The sequence below is a fragment of the Coffea eugenioides genome, chromosome 5 (assembly GCF_003713205.1).
Source record: "Coffea eugenioides isolate CCC68of chromosome 5, Ceug_1.0, whole genome shotgun sequence".
Classification (NCBI taxonomy): Eukaryota; Viridiplantae; Streptophyta; class Magnoliopsida; order Gentianales; family Rubiaceae; genus Coffea; species Coffea eugenioides.
The window spans coordinates 35622984-35644181 of NC_040039.1; the positions used below are offsets into that span (position 1 = coordinate 35622984).

The window sequence follows — 21198 nt, forward strand, 5'->3', positions numbered from 1 at the left end:
TCATGATAAATCGTAGACTGAGCCTGTTACTTGCCTCTATATTCTTATCTACAATCTCAAATTGCGTGAATAATGAAAGGGAATAGCAAGAGGTAATTGCAAAATTAAATTCTGAAGAACTATAAATGAACAATTTTGCTTGAGGTGAGATTTAGAAACTGGCATAAAGGAGAATCTTTACCCGGACCAGATCAGTAGATAGTTCCAGGAAGCTGATGAAAGCAGAGAATCTTGTCAAGATCATACAGGCTCGAACACCTGTCGCGCTTCTTTGGTTAATATTGTCATTCATTTCAGGCTCCGAATACTCTAGAGATGCATCAACAATTTTTGATAGGCTAGAAAAATAGATATTGGCGAACTTATCAACACTACATTTGAAATTTGCAAGGTTGCCCCTACAAATCTCTATTTTCCAGTCAGTTGTTCCGTCATTTGCACGTTCACAGATGTTCAAAGATGGAGCCTGTCATCTCGAACCTAGCAAGCATTGGTGTCTGTATTTTAAGCTTATTCACATTCCTCCATTAGCAATCTGATGACAGAAACTCTTCAATGACAGAGTAGGTAAGAAATATGGCTAGAAGGGTCACCGTTCTGGAATTCAATATCATGGATATCCAAAGTTCGATGGTTTGAATTACATATGGTCATTGGAATTTTAAACTTGCAGAGTTTGAGTTTCAATCTCGTCGGAGAATCAAATGTGAAAAACCAACGGGGAAATACTAAGTTCCCTTCGTATGAAATACAAAGCCTCGGGACATTAGCTCTTAGAGCAGCGGTGATCCAAGTTTTCAAACGGAATGGATCATAGGCATCTAGAAACAAGAGGTGACACTCTTTAATAGATGAATTCTTAGAAAGAGGAAGCACTCTGTCCACAAAGTCCATAAAATCTGTCTTTTTAGGCTCCTTCTGCCGCTTCCATTTGCCTCACTTGTGCGAGTATCGAAAACTCTTTCCTTCATCAAAGGTTAAGTTATAAATGGAAGTCCATTTGTACTCCCATTTATCAACACTAGTTCTAACAGCATCCTCTATTGGTAAACGGGATAGGATGCGACTCAAAACACTTTCGGGAAGTTCACTGATTCTATCTTCTTTACCGTCCAATAATTTCCTACTTCCACTCCACTTCTTTTCTGGTCCATACTTCCGATTTTTCAAAACCAGAACTAAAACTAGCTAAGATCACTTGGATGTTGGATTAGAACTTGAATTGGTTGGTTGGTTCCCTTGTTAGTTGGAAGATAGAATTCGATAATTCAAAGTTAATTGGGAAAAGGCAAGGGCTTCTTAGATGCAATTGACTCTAGGCTTCAATAATAATTCAATGTATTTGGTAACAAGAAAATTGAATTTTCACCTGTATTCCCCCTAAACCAAATAGGCGCATCATTTGAGAACTCAAAAGGTAATGCAATGGAGTCTCAGAAATTGATTATTGTGGCATCAAGTGTAGAAAGATGCTACAGCAGTGATAAACAAAAATGGCGTCCTTGAATCTTTCAAAAGATAAAACAGATTCTGTATGTAGCTTTATGGGTCCAGACTGGAGTGGAAGTTCATGCATCTGCTGCCAAACCGACTATGGCACTGTTTAGATAAAGTAATTGAAATAGTAAAGTTAGAGATCATCCCTTGTTGAAACCAGTTTTCATTTTTTTTTTCATTTTTTTTTTCATAACTTCACCTAACAGGATTATTCAGATGAGGCTGCCGACAACCGTGAAGGAACCAAATTGATGCCTGGAGACTTCTTATCTTCCCTCAAGGTAGTCACATTGCAATTTTCCTATTTCCCTTGCCCCTCGGAGAGTCCATCGGAGAAGGTATTGTTGGCATTATGTAGCCTTATACATGAGATGAGAGAGAGTTCTTGGGAGGTGAGAAAAATTATATAAGAGTTAGGTTTAGGTTCAAGTTGTTATAATCTCATAATAATCTTTTGTCTCATTTATTTTCATATTTATGTCATTAAATTGTTATATACTTTGAGACATGTTTGTTTCGCGGCTGGATCAAAACAAAATTGTTAGGGAGAAACACTTTTCATTATTTGTCATTAATTTGTTGTATAATTTGAAACATGTTTGTTTCGCAGTTGAACCACAACAAACTTGCTAGGGAGAAACACTCAAGAGATAAGAAAAATTATATAAGGGTTGGATTTAGATTCAAATTATTATCATCTCATAAAAATCTTGTGTCTCGTTTATTTTCATGTTTGTAGTTTATTTGTCATTAAATTGTTATACACTTTGAGATGTTTATTTTGCGGCTAGATCACAACAAACTTGTTAGGGATAAACATTTTTCATTATTTATCATTAAATTATTGTATACTTTGAAACATGTTTGTTCAGTAGTTGAATCACAACTTGTTAGGGGGAAACACTCAAGTGAGCTTGCTAAAAAGACCAAATATGTAAGTTAAGAACCTAATATTGATGAAAAAGGTTAAACCGCTGGGTTTTGGGCCCTCATTTACATATTAAGGACTCTTTCTCTCTCTCCCAAACTAACGTGAGACATAATTTTTTATTCATGAGTCTAATAATCTCCCTCTTCATGAGTAACAAGTTCTTTTTCAAGATACTTTAATACTCAACGCAATTCCACCATAACATCTATGTCATTTCCTCTACCAATCATAGATCCAATATTCTTCAACATCCAAACTGGATTTCAAACCCGGCCAATCCATGGCATACTTGGTCCAACAGTAGTCAAACTTCTTGGCACTTCAGTCTATCACCAACAAGATAAGCTCTTCTTCAAGCACACTTCAAATCTCAACGCAAACCCACATTAACGTCCAAGGTCATGTCTTCTCTCAATCATAGACCCACTCTTCTTCAATATCCAAATTGGGTTCCAAGCTCCTGCCAACCCATGGCGCACTTAGTCCAACACTAGCCAATCTCCTTGGCACTTTAGCCCACCACCAAGAAGAGAAGTTCTCTGATCCAACTCTAAGAAAAATTCACTTGCCTATGAGTAGTCCAATCTCGCAATTAGAAGATTCGGGGAAACACCAGAGAGAGTTCACCAAAAAGACCCAGTATGTAATTAAGTCAGGAATCCATCATTGACCAAAAAGTTTAAATTATTAGTTTTGGATCCTCACTTACATATTAAGGACTCTTTCTCTAGTTTTCGAACCAATATGGGATATAATTCTTTTGGAATCGAAGATTAGTTGTTAAAGAATTTTAGCGGCTCAATCTTGAATCTAATGCATCATTTTGGATATGTTAAGTGTCTATTTATCCAAGATATGATTTAGGATCTTCAAGTCAAATGGCCAGTATGAAAAATGTGTTTAGCCAACTGCCTTGTTCGTCAGCTAGAGCACAGCACTTATGGAGAGCTCCCTTGTAGTCTGGATTTGCGAATTCCTTAGTGATGTAGTCTCCATAGTTTGATCGGTTGAACCCTTGAGTTAGGATTTAGTGGTGATAGCAATCTGTCCCAAATTTCAATGGGTTACCCATCCTTTAGACATAGGTATGTCAATCGGGCCTAATGAGCCGGGTTTTGATGAGCTCAAGCTCAGCTCATTTAATTTGATACATTTTCGGGCTTCGGGCTATGAGGTTCGGGTTCATAAATGTGAACCTCGTACTCAACTCACATAATATTCGGGTTGTGAGCCTTAATCGGATTTAGCCCAAACTCACTTATTACTCCTTAATTTTCTTAATATAATTACTATAACTATTAAGTTGTAAAACTAATTTAACATTTACAAGACTATAATATTAAAACTAAACATGAACAAATAATAGTTCTTAACAAGTATATAAACCAAAAATTTTTTCAACAATATTTACATTTAATTCGTTCAAAATGCATGAAAAATAGTAATAAAACATGTGATCATAAGCCAATATACCTTTAAAAGTTGAAACTTTTTTATAATCTTGTGATTTAAATCCAATGATGCTTGATGATTTTTGTGTTTGTAGACCAAAAAGAAATCAACCAATATAATGTCAATACAAAAATTTTCTCAACCAATAAGAAAAGTTAGAGATTTAGTTATGCATTACTAATATTGACTCTCAAGAAAGCTCATGAAAGAGTCTTTAGATGTATTTTTGTGTTTTGTAATTTATATATATATATTTAGTATTTAGTAATAATATATTTGGATATATAATTATACATAATATCAAAATATAAATATTATATATATAGGTAATTAAAGGGCCATACCTATATCGGGTTTGAGCCTAATAAGGCCCAATCTCGACTCAAATTTAATTCGGACCTAATTTTTAGACTCAAACTCAAACCGGCTCACTAAATAGTCGGACTCATCGGGCTGAATGAGCCGAACTCAGGCTGGCCCAACCCCATTGACAGTCCTATTTAAACAGGATGGATTTTCTAGTTTTGAGATTGGGTTTGATACGAATCTAATTCCATTTATACCCATCAATTTGCCCATTTTGCCATCTCTAGGATTTAGTGTCGGCCCTTTATGTTTGACAATTGAAGGGTAAGATTGCTGATCGAATGAATCCCTAATATTGAGATAAGTGATGGGATGGTGTGGGCTGTAGTATAATCTAATAGGGTTGAGGCTTAGTTTTATGGTGCTCGAAGATGTTGCAAACACTGGTTCGAATTTGACACATACAACTTCATACCTTTACCCCTATAATTAGAGAATATTGCGCCACTGCTCTTCAACAAGATTTTAGTTTTTTTTAAACATATTTAAGTAATATTATTCTTTTTTTTATCACTTTGTCTACTCCAAGAAGATTGATTAAAAATAATAAATAACTCATTTCGCCTCTCACATATAAATAAAAGCCAATCACCAAAGATTCAACTTTATCTTTATTCTTCTTCTCACTCTTGTCCAATTTGCTCTCACCATACAAATCCATTCGAAAAGTTGCTGTCTTTTTTTTTTTCTCAACACATATAAATTTGTAAAAATTGCTAGCTCTTGTTATTTCACCTTCACAAATAGATAAAACTTTATTAAGAATTTTGATAGGGATTTAAAATTTGAAAGTAGCATAATTTAACATTTTAAATTTGCCCCCATTGAATTTTTTTCTAGCTCCACCCCTACATGGCTCATGCTTTATATATAGAAAGATCAATGGAAAAATCATGCCATATGGTGTGCAAATTAATAAAAAATTAAGTTATATTTATTAATGCTAGTGGAAGTTATTATAACTTTTATATTTTTTGTTGCAAACAAAAATACAAAAGAAGTATGATTCTTTTTTTTTTTTGCCAAAGAAATAATAGATAAAAAAGAAATTATCAGAAATTATTGGAAGTTATTGAATTTTAGTAGTCATCTATAGTAAATCTTTACTTTTGGAAAAATAAAAGATGATAAAAAATTTTAACACTAAAACCATGCCTCATGTTTTATGTATAGAAGGAAAATCATCCATAATATACCTTCGAATTCGCCAGTGGAATTTTGTCGTTCCTTAAATTTAAAATGCTGATTTTACTTTCCTCATAAAAGTATAAGAGGTCTAATATGATCGAAATCACTAATTTCAACCACTTATGGCCTGAAAATAATCACATGATCCATACATGATCAATAGATCATATATACTAACCAAAAACTCTTTTAACAAACAATCAGGGCAAAAGTAAAAGTGACTATAACTAAGGCAGGTTTAAGCCAATTTCTCTCTCTCTCTCTCTCTCCATTTCTTCTCTCTTTTTTTTTTTTTATTTTTCCTTTTCTCTTCTCTCCCTCAGCAAATCGTGGAATTGGAGCCTGCAAATCATAGATTTAGCTCTACATTTGCCAAAATTACTTTTTTTTTTTGTTTTTTTTATTTGGTGTTGTCTTCGAAGTTAGAAAAATATGCAAATGTGAACTCTTCAATCGCCGTTTTAATCCTTTCAAGATCTTTACCCAAATCACTAGAAAAATCATCCACAACAATCTTAATATGGGTCCGCCTGTCGTATTTAGCTAGCCCTGACTGAGTTCGACACATCCTTGATCTTATCCAACTTCTGAGACACCCGGAGTAATTCAACCCTCTTTTAAACCACAAGTTAACAGATCAGAAGAAGTTCCTTTTCTTGGTTCCTTGCCTTTTCCTAGACGCTTGACTGGGAGCAGAAATATTGCAACGTTGGAAAACTTTTTTAAGACTAAAGTAACTAAGCTATAAGACTAAAAAATCCATGCTAAAGTTGGTCAATGGTCAAAGGAAGGACTCTTTCTTGTACCTAATAGTTGGGGTGGAGAGGGGTGGAAGGGTAAATATATATATTTTCACCTTTTATTTGTTCCTTGATTTTTTCATAAAAACTAGATCATCGCGTTTGGTCGTGTTACAAAATAAGAGCTAATTCATTGTTAATTTTATTATTTAATTACTAGTGTTACATAAGTAATTGATCATCTGAAACTCTCTTTGTTAAATATTAATAGGTGTGTTTTTCATATTACCCCACTCTTTTAATTTCAAGAAGTGCAACTATTAAAACTTATTAAAAATCTTCACAACTAGTAGGGTATTTTTCGGAAGCTAAGGTGGGGAGGGGGCAACGTAGCTCCACACCTGCCTCAATCTTAACACTTCTGCAGTTATCTAATCTTAGGTATTTAGGTTTGCTAAAGTTCCAACGTGGAGCAAGAGAATAGCAGTACCTTTTCATTCTTGAAAAATCCTTTGTCTTTTATTCCCATTTGATAATTTCAGTATATATGAAAATAAAATACTAATAGTTCCTAGAAGAATGCGCCTTATAATAATTACCAAACAGAATACATATCTAAACTAGATTAAGCATTTTATGAACAGCATGAACATGTGCACGATAAATATACATATGCTGTAAATTTGGACAATTTTGATAATAAAAATATTGAATTCAAATTTAAAATTCTGCACAATAATTTCTTAACATGAACAAAGAAACAATACGAATAGAAAAACAATCCTGAAAAGTTAAATTTAACATAAGAATTGCAATGAAATGCTAACAAGCAAATGGATTATCAAAATTGATAATATAAATGAGGAGTTACACGCGTAGCTCTATTGTGATAGGTTTCTTGCAAATACAAAGACCAACAAAGATCATAGTGGTCGCTCCTAAGGCATGAAAATTGTTTATTTTTACCTTCTGAGTTGCATCTTACTAATGCTGCAGGCACCCTTGTAAATATGTTCGAAAATCCAGCACAGACATGGAATTGGTCATTAAAAAATGGGTAGACGTTTCTTTCCTTTAAATTAATGCTTGTCTTATGATTTGTCCACCTAACCAAACACAAGGAACCATAGAGAATTAAAAGTAGTGTGACAGTTTATTGGCATTTTTGACAATGAAAATTATTGGAAAGTTTCAGTCCAATTAAAATGTGACAGAGTACTTTACATGATCTTGTCATAAATTACACATAACCTCCCTTGGTTTTTCATTGACACATGATTCCTCTTAGATTTCAAAATGTCCACGTAACGCCCTATAATTTCATGGGATACAATAAATAGACAGAAAACACCAATGGCTATAGTGAGTGGACAGAAGTGCTCCAAAAATGCATGTGGCGAAATAATGATATATACTTAATGTCTCGTATGATTTGTATGAATATCCATTTTAATCCTCTATAGATTTTGCATTTATCTACATAATTTTATGTAAGATGGTCTGGTCATTGTTTGAATTAATGTTTTAATAATGGTAATACTGGTGTTTCAAATAAATATATTTTAGAGGTTATTTTTCCATCCAATTTTCACTTTATATGAAACCATAGAAAATTTATATGGATATTTGTAAATATTAATAGAGTCATGTGACAATGAATGAATCCACGGGCTATGTATCATTTACCCTTTGAACTATATTTAGAGAACTCTTTCTTAAAACCGGTGTTGAACTGCAATATAGAGATTCAATTTGGGTCAATTTTTTTTTTTTTTTAAATTGGGGTCGAACTTATTCTTTGGAGCGTTAGTAGAATTACAATTATCCTCCACAATGACGTTGTTTTGATGTTGTTAGCATCCTCAAATTTACTCTCCCCTCAAAATCCTTTAATGACGTATCGAAGTTTTAGTTACAGACTAGCCATCCGATGGCTCATGTCCAGGCAACCAGCAAAGTGGTTACTCCTGTATCAACTAAGGCATGAACCCTGGATATTTTACAGCCCAAGATATATCTTACTAATGCAGCAGGCAACATTGTAAATATGTTAGAAAATTAACTGGCCATCAAACTTGATTTGAAAAGCAGCGGCGGACATAAAATTGGCTGTCAATTGTGGCGAAATGGCTGGATATTTCTACACCATCAGCATAAAGATTTTTTTTTTGTTATTTAGGTGCATGCTATATTTGTTAAACATGAATTTAAAATTTGAATAAAATTTACGTGTCATGCATCTTATTAGTGTGAAATGGATTTACACTGACAATGTTTAAAAAGAATAATCCATAGTAGTGTTGAACGATTCTACTACCAAATAGAGATTGAATTTGGGACGATTAGAGCACTAGCTTTTAGCTTGGTCTCCATTAATCTGTCACAATGACATTCTTCAATATTGTCAGCATCCTCGAATTTTCCACTCCCGTCAAAATCCATAAAGGACGTATAGAATTCTTGTTACAGACCATTCAGCTGATGGTTCCCGTCCAGGCACTTCGTTGACCGACTTGCTAAAATAAAGTCATCCTATAGACTACACGTTTTCCTGGCCTGTACAATTTTCATGATCCCTCGACCAAAACTTTGGCTCCTATTTTACAACTGTAATTTGTGTATTTTTAGCCTTTTATTCTTTTGATCCCTGCCTGTGAAATGATCTCCAGAAATTTGTTGTTCCACTTCCAATATTGCATGCTTTGTTTGCTTAGCTTTCATACCAGACGCACTAGCCCCGTTAATTTTCTTTCGTCTTACTGTGCAAATACTACATACGAACCTAACAGTATTTCCGGCAGGATTTACAGTAACAATCTGTATTCCGTGCTTGACGCTCTATCTTCAAATGCATTTCGGACAGACACCGGTGGTTTCTACAATATCAGTACTGGCAATGACCCTTCAAACACGGTCTATGGCCTCTTTCTCTGTCGAGGCGATGTCAGCACTGACGTTTGTGGACAATGCGTAGCAATAGCCGCCGTCAAAGTAATTGAGGAGTGCCCGTATCACGAGGATGCTATTGTTTGGTACGAGGAGTGCTTCTTACGCTTTTCTAACCAGGCAATTTTCTCCAGGGTCGATTCCTACGTTGTTCTTTCTATGTACAATGTGCAAAATGTCACTGGACGGGACCAGGAGAAGTTCAAAACAACGTTGGAAAACCTGGTGAATGACATTGCGGTTCAGGCTGCAAATAGAACTGGGGGCAAAATGTTTGCTGTTCGAGAAGGCGATTATTCCATGGGTAAGAAGAAATTGTACACCCTTGCGCAGTGCACACCAGATCTATCCGCTCTAGACTGCGAAACTTGTCTCAGCAATGCTATATCAGTGCTGCCCTCGTGTTGTAATGGCAGAGTGGGAGGTAGAGTGATGTTTCCAAGCTGTAAGGTAAGGTATGAGGTTTACCCCTTCTACGGTAGTGTATCCTCTGCACCACCGCCTACATCCTCTGCACCACCGCTTCCGGCAAACTCTCCTGGTGGTCCTCCTTCTAGTTCCACTAAAGGTAAGTTCTGGAGCATTGTTATATATGGCAGTCTTTTTTGGGCTTGTATGCAGGCTTACGATTTCTTGTTTGTATCAGATTCCGGGTCGAAAATGAAAAGAATTAAATCCACACACCCTTCATTTGAATCCATGCCTTCAAGCATTTATAATTGGAATTAATAGTATTGAAGTTTGTACTGAGAGGGTGTGGATTCAATCTCAAAATAAAATACATACCTAAAGGAGGCCACCACGTAACTTTATACAATAGTGGAATACATAATGTTAAGATTTCAGCATAATCACGTCGTACTGATCACATTCATCATGAATTGTCATTTTTATGGAAGAATTTTAAGTGGACTCATACTTCTTAGGCCAATAATTATGTACATACTTAGTCATTTTGCAACCATTAGGACAGTAATTAACTATTGCATGTTTATTGAAATAGCCGTATGGTGGCCATTATAGAATCCCCTTAGGTATGATGGTTTGATGTACGAAAATGGGTTGGCCTTCTCTCCACTTTGTTTTCCTTTAGTAATTTATCCATTTATCTACTATATTATTTTGTTTTGATTAGTTGATCAGCATACATAATGACAAAGTCCATTTGAGAAAGTATTTGCATTCAATTTGCAAGAAACATTTAAATAGCATAAAAGAGTTCAAGATCATGGAAAATTTTGTAATGATTAATCATAAAATAATTAATGAGGTATATTATGGACAATGTTGATTTAAAAATTTTTCAAATGAACTTATTATGGCGTAATGCAAAGAACAATCCATTTTAGTTTTCCCAAATTTAAACAAAGGCATTGAAGAAGATCGAGGATGCATTGTATGCATGTAAAAGATTTTACATTCTAGTGTAATATGTTTTTTTTCGCTTGTTTGAAATCTAACATTAAAATAGGTAAATTAATTTACCCCTTTGTGGTTTAACGTTTTGCCTCACAATCTTGTGGTTTCAAAATCACAATTTTATCTTATTCAGTTGTCTTTTTGTAAGGTGGAGCGATTAAGTTTTTCTTTGTTTTGTGACAGAACTTGTTGTCAAGATTAAAAAAAATAATGTTTAAGGACGAATTTCATACTTTAGAGAATAAAATGTCCTAAATTAAAATTTAAGGACTAAAGTAGGTGTACATGTCTAGTTTAAAGATCCAAAATGAAAATTAATTGGGAAAAAATGTTCAAAACAAAAATTAGCAATGAAATCAACCAAATACCGTATTTACCCACTTTCAAGTTCAGTTAACCATGAGAAAAAAAAAAAGCAATCCACTTCACCAGAAAGCAAAAAGGGAGGGGGTAAAGTGATCATTTCGAAAGCATTAGGAGATTATGAGGTGAAGCACTAAATCATCAATTGTAGAAGTTAATTATTAAAATTCATAGTAATTAAATGTTTAATTACATTTATCTCACAATGGATCTTCTCTCCTATTTTCTATCCACCTTCTATTGTATTGCCATGTACTCTTCATGAACATTCTATTTTAATCATGCTTTCCTTTTGCCTTGAGGTCCAATGTCGACTAATAGCGTTAAAAAAAATCAAAATATATCAACTAAAAACCAATATATGATCAAGAAACAAAAAATATAGTAGAAAATTCATTAAAAAATATGATTTTTAAATTAAATTTTGGCTTCTTAGTCTATTGCACTTTGTTTTTGACATTGTTAGTGGTTGTTAAAATTCTAAGAGAAAAAAGAATTAAAATAAGATATTCATAAAAGATACATGGTAATATAACCTAAAGTGGGACAAGGAATGGAATAGGAAATGATACAAAATCTTTTGTGCATTTATCTCTCATGACATTTGGCATCTTAAAGTTTGACCACATTACTAATCAATGCTGATAAGCCTATGACAAGAAGTCCCTCCGCTTCGGCATTACTTAATCTGCTTAAACTTGAATGGTCAACAGAAAGACTTGCTAAATGTCCAAAATACCCATCAATGTATAGCATTGTCCTTGTTAACGGACAACGGTCAACCTCTTCTCCTCCTCGTTCTGTTTAACAAACATTTGTCTTTACCCTTTACCTCACTATTCACTCCATGGCCTCCTGATTCCGAGCTCCGAAAAGTAGGGAACATTACTTAACACAGCCAATCTTCTCATTGACTCGGTTTTAACCGTTTAGCACACAATTTCAGACTACCAAACTATGCCGTACATTAAAAGTTTTCAAAATCTACATTACCTTTCATTCTAGGGAAACAAAAAAAAAAAAGTTGCCCAAATCTCCTCTACAACCACTATCATTACATATGTTCAAATTCCACAAACAAAATATCATATATGCATTTATATATGTATGTATGTATCATTTATGTAAGCGTATGAAGCAAAGGAAAGATAGAAAGGAGAAAATTACTTGGTGATGCCAGATCTCGAGGGAATTGAATAGGAGTAGGTACAATAAAATAAGGTGGTCGTTATGGTGGTTCTGGTGGCAGTGGTAATAAACCTCTGATTAGCCAAATGGGAATAGATATTCTGTCATATTCCATATTTGATTATTTGTCTCACTTTTTATTATATTAATATTTTTCTTTTGTAAACATCATCTTTACTCTTTTTTTTTTTGTTTTCTTGTTGTCAAATAACTATTAATACAGTAAAAAAAATAAAATACAACAGTCTTTTCTCTGTATTTTGATTTTTTGAGGTTTGTTGAATTTTGTATATTACTTTGTTAATAGTTATTAGAACTTAAGAAAGCAAAAAAAAAAAAATTTAAAGTATGATGTTTATGAAAGATAAATAGTGATACAATAAAAAAAATGGAATAGAATGAAATAGGAAGTGGGACCGAATATTCATAGTCTCGGAAATGGAGTATGTAGGAACAAGGGTGCTAATGGAAGTGGTAGTTCTTATTTACAAGTTTGGATGGGTTTTGCTCTGATTATCATCATGAGTCAGGCATATCTTGGAGATCATAGGTTGTTTATAGGATTTCTTACAAATTGCCACCAACACAGACCCAAACGTGAGTCTTAACAGCCTCAATTAAAAGGGCGGCCATTATTTGGTCCAAACACAAAGCTAAGTTTTGTAAATTGTTGAAACCTTAGGGGAGTTTAATTGTGTTAATCCATAACAAAAATAGTTAGGATTAAAAATTGACTATCAACTTTTGTTTTATTTACCGTCAACATTAGGGGTGGCAATCGAGTCAGATTCGGGTTGGCGGGTCAAGTTGAGATTCAAGTATAACAGATAACCTGTTGATTCAAACACGACCCACCAACCCGAAATGGGTCAAGATACCTGACTCGAATTTGAAAATTTCGGGTTGGCGGGTCAACCCGAATGATCTAAAATATAATTTTAATTTACTAATTTACCATTGTAGTCTTAACAGAACCATCGGTTCGATTCGATTCTGATCCGAACCCGCGAAATCTCAATACAAACCCATTAATTTCATGTTAGGTTTGTGTCGTATTTTTAGGTAGTATTGAAAATTGCCACTCCTAGTCAACATGAAGCGTACGAGATGCGGTTAAAAAAAAACATGTTTAGAGAATATTAAATTTTTTTTTCCAAATACTGTATTTTTGGCTTAGCCTTGTGAATATGCAATACGCTGTCTCAGAGTGACACTAACCCGAAGTTCAACAAACTTGATTTCCTACAAGCTGAATTTTGTTGCTCAACAAACTTCTGTTCATCCAGGCAAAGGGCGAAGCCTCCTACGAGCAGCTTTTCGGATTGCTGTCCCACTAATCATTGTTGCAGTTATGCTATTTGTGATGTCTTTTGTTTTCCTGAAAAGAAGATTGAGGAAGAGATATGTTGATGGGGCACTCGCAACAACTGGTAATTTTTATTCATAGCAATTACAGGACATCTTAAAGGTTTTTGAGCTAACATTAAATCGAGTATATTTGCTTATTACAGGTGTAGATGGAGTTGCTGATATCTTAACGGCCGAATCCTTACAGTATAGCTTAACTGAAATTCAAATTGTCACAAATAACTTCTCTGTGGATAACAAAATTGGCGAAGGTGGATTTGGCCGTGTATACAAGGTCTCTGCATGAAATATTTTGCTTTTGTGAATTTGAATATCTCACATTTAATATTTCAATTAAATTCTAGTATGCATGTTTACTCAGGGTGTACTTGGTAATGGACAAGAAGTAGCTGTTAAGAGGCTGTCAAGAAGCTCAGGGCAAGGTGCAGAAGAATTTAAAAATGAAATTGTAGTAGTTGCAAAGCTTCAACATAGAAATCTAGTTCGACTGTTGGGATTTTGCCTGGAAGGAGAAGAAAAGATACTCATCTATGAATTTGTTCCCAACAAAAGCCTTGACTACTTTCTCTTTGGTGGGTCGAACTAGACATACTTGAAGTAATATTTTATTGGTCCATGTTATCTTGTTCTATTTTACTTGATTCGACCATGTTATGCGAAATGATAGATAACACATTGGAGTGAATTCCAGTTTAGAACCTTAAACCATAGACGCACTCCAACTCTAGTATTTAAACTTTAATTTTAGTTACTTCATCCTCTAAAGTATCAAATTTGTCACACATCAGTATAACAACTAAATGAATTGTCAAAACTAACGATAATAGGTAAGTGATGATCAAAGTAGAGCAAAATATTTCATTCATTTCAATAATTTCATTACTGATTATACTGAAGTGGGATAAATTGAAACCTTTAGGGTGAAGTGTCCACAATAGAATTTTAAAAACTAAATTGAGAGTGTGTTTATAGTTTAAGAACCAAGAGTGTAATTTACCTATTTGATTGTGCTTTCTGGAATTATTAATTTGGTAACTTTCATTGCTAACACAATATATTGTGTTTAAATTTGTGTAGATTCAGAAAATAAACGATCATTGAATTGGGCAAGACGTTACAATATCATTGGAGGTATAGCAAGAGGACTTCTTTATCTGCATGAGGATTCTCGCCTTAGAATTGTTCATCGTGATCTCAAAGCAGGCAATATATTATTGGATGGAAATATGAGCCCAAAGATAGCAGATTTTGGCATGGCAAGGATTTGTGGAGTTGATCAATCTGAAGGAAATACAAATAGAATTGCTGGGACATTGTAAGTTTTATGCCCATACTATATTTCTCGCATGATATGACGTTGTATCTTTCATAGAAAATTATGTACATCTCCATTCGATAGCCTCATTGGGATTGTCCTAGTACTAATTATAACAATCATTGAGCCTTGCAGTGGTTACATGGCTCCTGAATACACAAGGAGGGGCCAGTTCTCGGTAAAGTCAGATGTATTCAGTTTTGGGGTTGTAATTTTGGAAATTATCACCGGAAAAAAGAACAGCACCTTCTCCCAATCTGAAGATTCCGAAGACCTCGTAAGCTATGTAAGTGCGAATTGCAAAAACTTACTACAGTTTTTACTGTTGTTCTATGCTTTTGCACATTTGCAGTGGAGGATTTGAACTTGGCACCCCTAATGAAAATAGTTAGATGTCCAATACGAATCCTCACCATCATGACAGCACTAGGACTTATCATTTGCCATTTCTACATTGTTAAACATAGTAGAGTAGCTCAGAATTTACTTCATTTTTTTTAAGGCATTTTAACTAATATGACAGGCCATATAAAATGATGGAAAGGAAGGTTGTGTATGGTTAAACTTTGAATGTAGAGTATTTACTAATGCCTAATGGAAAGGTGCCATTACTTGTGACACCTATATGTTTGAGCAAATTGAAGTTTTTAGGTGTGAAATCCTTATGAGTGGAATTATTTCAAAAAGGTTTGGGAGCATTGGAGACGTGGCGAAGCTTTAGCTCTTTTGGATGCAAGCATTGGAGATTCTTATGCCCAAAATGAAGTCATTCAATGTGTCCAAGTTGGCTTACTGTGTGTTGAAGAAGATGTCAGTAGAAGACCTATAATGGCTTCCGTGGTCTACATGCTGAATAGTAATTCTGTTATCCTGCCAACTCCACATCGTCCAGCATTCTTCCGGAGCAATAGATCAGAGAGCAGGGTGGAAGAGCTGGGAGTTAATCAATCTAATATCGAAAGAATTTTAACTCAAAGTTCTGTAAATGAGGCATCAATTACTGAACTATATCCTAGATAAAGGAAAAAAACAAAGGCAGTACTAGAAGAAAACATCAAGTGCATCATCAGTACCACAATGTATTTCTGGTAGCATGACTCATTTACCAGGAAGGTATCTAAAGTTTCTCCACTAGTGTTGAAAATTAGCTTCTTCACTCTGATTGACTTCTCACACCTTAAGGGTCTGTTTGTTTGAACTGAAAATATTTTTCGGATTTTCTTGTGTTTGGCAGCAGAAGATGTTAGGAAAATATTTTCCAATGTAAAATGTTTTACGCTACAGGACGTAAAATGACTTATGGAGCAGGCATATGGAAGTTAATTTCAATCAAACTCGTGAAGCTTATCAACCATTTTAGGGCTTACCTATTAAGATACTCGTAACAAATAACAAAAACCAATACCGAGACTATTGTTAAAAATCCATCCCTGTGCCTGCTACAAAAAATGTCATTGTTAGCCACCTTTCCCTCCTCCTCATCTTCGCCAATTCTACTCCTTTCCTCCCATGCCAGCATAAACAATGCATCCATGGAGATGTAGAAAATCTATCCCAAGAGTGGGTCTTGATGAGTTTTTGGGTGAGGGAAATCTAGAAAAGTGAAAGAGATAGAGTGGAGGAAGACTTTTGTGCAGAAAAGTTTGTAACAGAATTCAAGAGCTACTTGTCCATATGATAGTTGATCAATTATAAGGTTTTAATTATTGAAGCAATTTTTATTGAGATATTATTAATTTGAATCTTCATTGGTACGATGTGTAATTGGTTTGAGAAATTATGAATTCCTGATTCTGGAGTTTGATAGATTTGGAGATTGGATGAATCTCTGGGTTGAGATTGTAAATCTAATGTACATGGGAAGGTGGTAGTTGAAGGGATTCTATTGAGGAATCTTCTTCTTGTAGGTTTTAGTTTTGTGGTACATTTTCTTAAAACTGCACCAAACATCTGAAAATGAAGGGAAAAAGAAAATTTTTTCAGGAAAATTATTTTCATTGAAAATGTTCTCCTTGGAAAAAAAATTTTATATTGAAGCAAACGGACCCTAAGGGTATAAGGATGTGCTTCAAAGAACAATGCAAGTTGTTGTTGCTCTTTAGATTTTTTTTTTATTTTAAAATAAACATGTCTTGAGGTTTTATCATTTGCACATAGAAAAACTAGGCTTCCTAGCTTAGTCTATCAATTATAACACTGCACCCGACGAGATTCTAGCCTAGGCTCTAAGTTTTAACTAATTCCCTAGTTCACTGCAAGTATAAAGGTCGTGGCTCGTATTACTAGGGAGTTAGGATTGATCCTATGAGAATTACTTTTAACTATTAAAGCTTTTAGCTCACTCTATTATTTAAACTAATCAAGAATTTCAACTAAGTAAAATAATCACAATGCTAAAACAATGCAAGGAAAATTAACAATTTGAAAAAACTCAACTAAACACAAATGTTTTAGGGTATAGAATCCATTAAATGTACCTAATTTTGGATGAAATAGTCAATTATCACTAATGCTCTTGTCTTGCTAAGGATGTATTTCACTCAAACCATTGAAATTCGCTCTTGCCAATGAACCGAATTTAACCAAATACTATAATTTCCCTAATCTTGTGGTGAAATCTAAAGTGAAGACTTAGGCTCTGTTTGATAGTCCAATTCAGCACTTAAAATTAATGTATTTAGATTTTAATATGTTTAGATGCGTTTGATAACCAAAAATTGAACATCTGAATTAATTAAGTGTCACTGAATTTTCTAGGTAAAATTTGCTTCCAAAAATAAGTGATAAACTATTCACTTAATACTAAATGTAATATATACTCAAATGTATTTTATTTAATAATTAACAATTTAATCAGTTAATGGTTTCAAATTTTAGATAATAATATGTATTTTTGTTATTAATTTTATGATTGTTTTCCTCTTGTATTTTATCAAATATTGCGTTAATTGGTAGATTTTACTTATTTTTGATAATTGGTGTTGATCGTAGGAATTTGAAACAAAAAGGGATTAAAGACGTGATTTGGTATTTAAAATAACTCTATGCACCTCCAGAAAATTTGGGATTTGGCTCGTGAGAATATTTCCAACTTTGAATCAAAGTCGTGAGGATTGGATTCAGTTGGCCGAATGGACAGTCATTCATTTGTAACAGGACACTAGTCCATTCTCTCTATAGGGACTAGAGGAGCAGTTTTAGGAGGAGTAGGAAACAGAACAATAGGACACATGATAGTTTCTTTATCTTTCTCGAAGCGAGAGACTAGTCAGGAGGTATCTTTTCTTTTTGGCAAGAAACAGACAGACGCTTCTTTCCTTTTCTTCTTATTTCGATACTTCATCGCATTCTTGAAGAATGGCTGCGGCAATAAGCTCAAATAAGCAGCAGCATGGAGAATTTCTGTATGAGTTCTGGGATAGGTTTAAGAAGCTATGTACAAGTTGTCCCCAGCACCAAATCAGTGAGCAGTGATTCAGTATTTCTATGCAGGCTTGCTTTATGCAGATAGAAGTCTTATAGATACTGTCAATGGAGGTGCCTTAGTGAATAAGACCCCTCGAGAAGTTTGAAAATTGATAGAAGGGATGGCAGAAAATTCTCAACAATTTGGCACAAGGGAAGATGTCCATATTCATCGAGTAAATGAGATAAATGTCTCATCAATTCAACAACAATTATCTGAATTAACTTCTATTGTTTGATAGTTGGCTGTAAGAAATTTGCAGCAGGCCAAAGCATGTGGTATTTGTAGGGAATATGACTTTGAATCTTCATGGAAAATTATCTACACTTCCATTTCATTGCCCCATTGGGGTCATCTTAGCACCGTTTATAACAATCATTGTGGCTTGCAGTAGTTACATGGCTCCTGAGTCCTGAATATATGAGACGGGGCCAGTTTTCGATAAAGTAAGATGTATTCAGTTTTGGGGTTCTTATTTTAGAAATTGTGACAGGCAAGAAGAATAGTAGTTTCCAAAAATCTGAAGATTCTGAAGACCTCGTAAGCTATGTAAGTGCGAATTGAAGACCGCGGAAGCTATGTAAGACCTCTACTACTGTTTTTATTATTTTTCTGTGGTTTTGCACAATTGCAGTCAAGGATTTGAACTTGGCACCCCTAGTGGAAATATTTAGACGTCCAATGCGAATCTTCACCGTCATGATGCCATTAGGCCTTATCATTCGTCATTTGTTCGTAGTTACACACAGTAGAGTGGTTCAAAATTTTCGTAAAGACTAGTTTGCTTCCTTTTCTTTTTACAAGTCATTTTAACTAATTTGGCAGACCATATAAAAGGATGGATAGGAAGGTTGTGATTCTAAACCTTTTGTATGGTTAAACTTTGAAGGTAGAGCATTTACTGATGTCGATTCGAAAGGTGGCATTACTTGTGACACGTATAAATGGTTGAACAAATTGAAGTTTTTATGTGTGAACTCCTTATAAGTTGAATTATTTCAAAAGGGTTTGGAAGCATTGGAGACGTGGCGAACCTTTAACTCTTCTGGATTCAAGAATTGGAGATTCTTTTGCCAAAAATGAAGTCATTCAATGCATCCAATGAGGCTTACTATGTGTTGAAGAATATGTCAGTAAAAGGCCTACAATGGCTTCCCTGGTCAATATGCTTAATAGTAGAGGTGTCAAAATGGGTGACTTGGGCGTGTTTGGGTTGGGTAAAATGGATAATGGGTATAAGTGAGTCAACCCATTTGTACCCATTTAATTAGATGGGTATAAATGGATAAATTAAAAAATGAATTGGGTAACCCAATTACCCATTTATAACCCATTTATTTTAATTTTTTGTAAATTCATTTAAATTCATTTTTACAAACTAAGTTATCAATTTATACCGCTCTTTGTACCCATCATTAGTTTTAAATATTTACTTATAATGTTTAATAAGCCTAATTACCATTTTTTTTTCATTTATACTCTATTTCACAAAATTACATATTATTTAATAATTGAATAATAAGAATATAAAAATTTGAACTAAGTACTATAAAGGTTAATATAAAAATTTAATTCAAAAATTTTGAACCCCTAACATTTTTTCCATATATAAATTTAAAATTTCATTTTAGAAAGATAAGAAAAGAGGCTTAAATTTATCATAAATTGGTAATGCTGAAAAATGAGCAAGTTAACAAATTAAGAGAAAATAAAATAATAAAATAAAACCAACAAATAATAATAATAATGAAACAAAAGTAGTTAACATCATGACAAAATGAAAAATTTGGAAAGAAAAATGGGTGGGGGAAGAGAAGAGATTTAGGAGAAGAGAATTCTAAATGGGTTAATTAGGTTTGATGGGTTACTCAATAATACCTAACCCATTTATATCCATATACAAAAATTTAAGATATCCATACCCATCTATTCATGGACGGGTATGGGTAAATTTAGTTAAGTGGGTTGATTTGCCACCTTTACTCAATAGTAGCTCGGTTACCCTACCAACTCGACATCGTCCAGCAGATTTCCGGAGCCATGGATCGGAAAGCATGGTGGAAGAGGTGGAAGTTGAGCAATCTAATACCGAAAGAATTTCAATTCCAAGCTCTGTAAATGAGGCATCAATTACTGAACCATACCCCAGATAGGGGAAGAAATAGGCCAATTCTTGTTGGGAATATTCAGTGCATCACCAGCACCACGTTGTAGTGTTTGTTGCATGACTCGTTTACCAGGAAGGCATCTTTCTCCACTATTGTTGTAAATTAGCTTTTTCACTCTGATTGACTTCTCGCACCTTGAGGATTTAAGGATGTGCTTGAAAGAAAAATGCAAGTTGTTGTTGCACTTTAGACATTTTTTTTTTTTGTAAAATAGACAACATGTCTTGAGCAAAGTTGGCTTTTATCACTTATATGTAGCAAAGATGGCTTCGTAACTTAGTCTGTCAATTATTTTTTCCCTATTTGTTGTCTTCTTTATCATAGTATTAGAGCAAGAATCATAGGGTCATTGTTTAAAACAATACTTTGGTATAAACTTAAACTAGAAACTGTGATCGGCATTATCTGAAATAGTGCGGGATAGTAGAAGTCTTCACCACGAGTCAAATGCCTAGAACAAATGTTTCCTCCTCAAGTACCAAATTATGCAAGCAATGATTCCTCCTCGATGCCAACCATGTTTTGATTTTGCAAGTCAAATGCCTACAAACAAGCAATGATTGCTCCTGCAACATCAATTATATTTTGTTGTCCAAGTTTTTGAGCTGTATATTTTGGACAAAAACAACTTGGAATATACACTTGAAGTAGTAAAACTAAGGATACGTTTGGTTCCCCATAGAATTGGAGTGTAGAATTGGAATTGGAGCTCCAATTTCAATTCTTGTGTTTGGGTACTATCTTTCCTGTAGAATTAGAATCAATTGCAATTCCAAATCGATCGAATTCTA

At 34.2% G+C, this 21198-nt stretch overlaps 1 protein-coding gene across 1 annotated transcript; it reads left to right on the forward strand.

Annotated features, from left to right (window-relative positions):
- The first annotated feature begins 1493 nt into the window (after positions 1 to 1493).
- LOC113771477 (cysteine-rich receptor-like protein kinase 25) lies at positions 1494 to 15942 on the forward strand. Its single transcript, XM_027316053.1, has 9 exons — positions 1494 to 1601; positions 1704 to 1778; positions 8803 to 9688; positions 13377 to 13520; positions 13602 to 13732; positions 13820 to 14030; positions 14536 to 14773; positions 14909 to 15059; positions 15461 to 15942. Exons 1-9 carry the CDS (start codon positions 1494 to 1496, stop codon positions 15791 to 15793), a joined length of 2277 nt encoding a protein of 758 aa, XP_027171854.1. The 3' UTR covers positions 15794 to 15942.
- Positions 15943 to 21198: the final 5256 nt, after the last annotated feature.

Coding starts and splice junctions, on each gene's coding strand:
- LOC113771477 (XM_027316053.1), top strand. CDS start 1,494: ATGGCGTCCTTGAATCTTTCAAAAGATAAAACAGATTCTGTATGTAGC. Junction 13,733..13,819: donor GATTTGGCCGTGTATACAAG/GTCTCTGCATGA, acceptor ATGTTTACTCAG/GGTGTACTTGGTAATGGACA. Junction 15,060..15,460: donor CCGAAGACCTCGTAAGCTAT/GTAAGTGCGAAT, acceptor TATTTCAAAAAG/GTTTGGGAGCATTGGAGACG.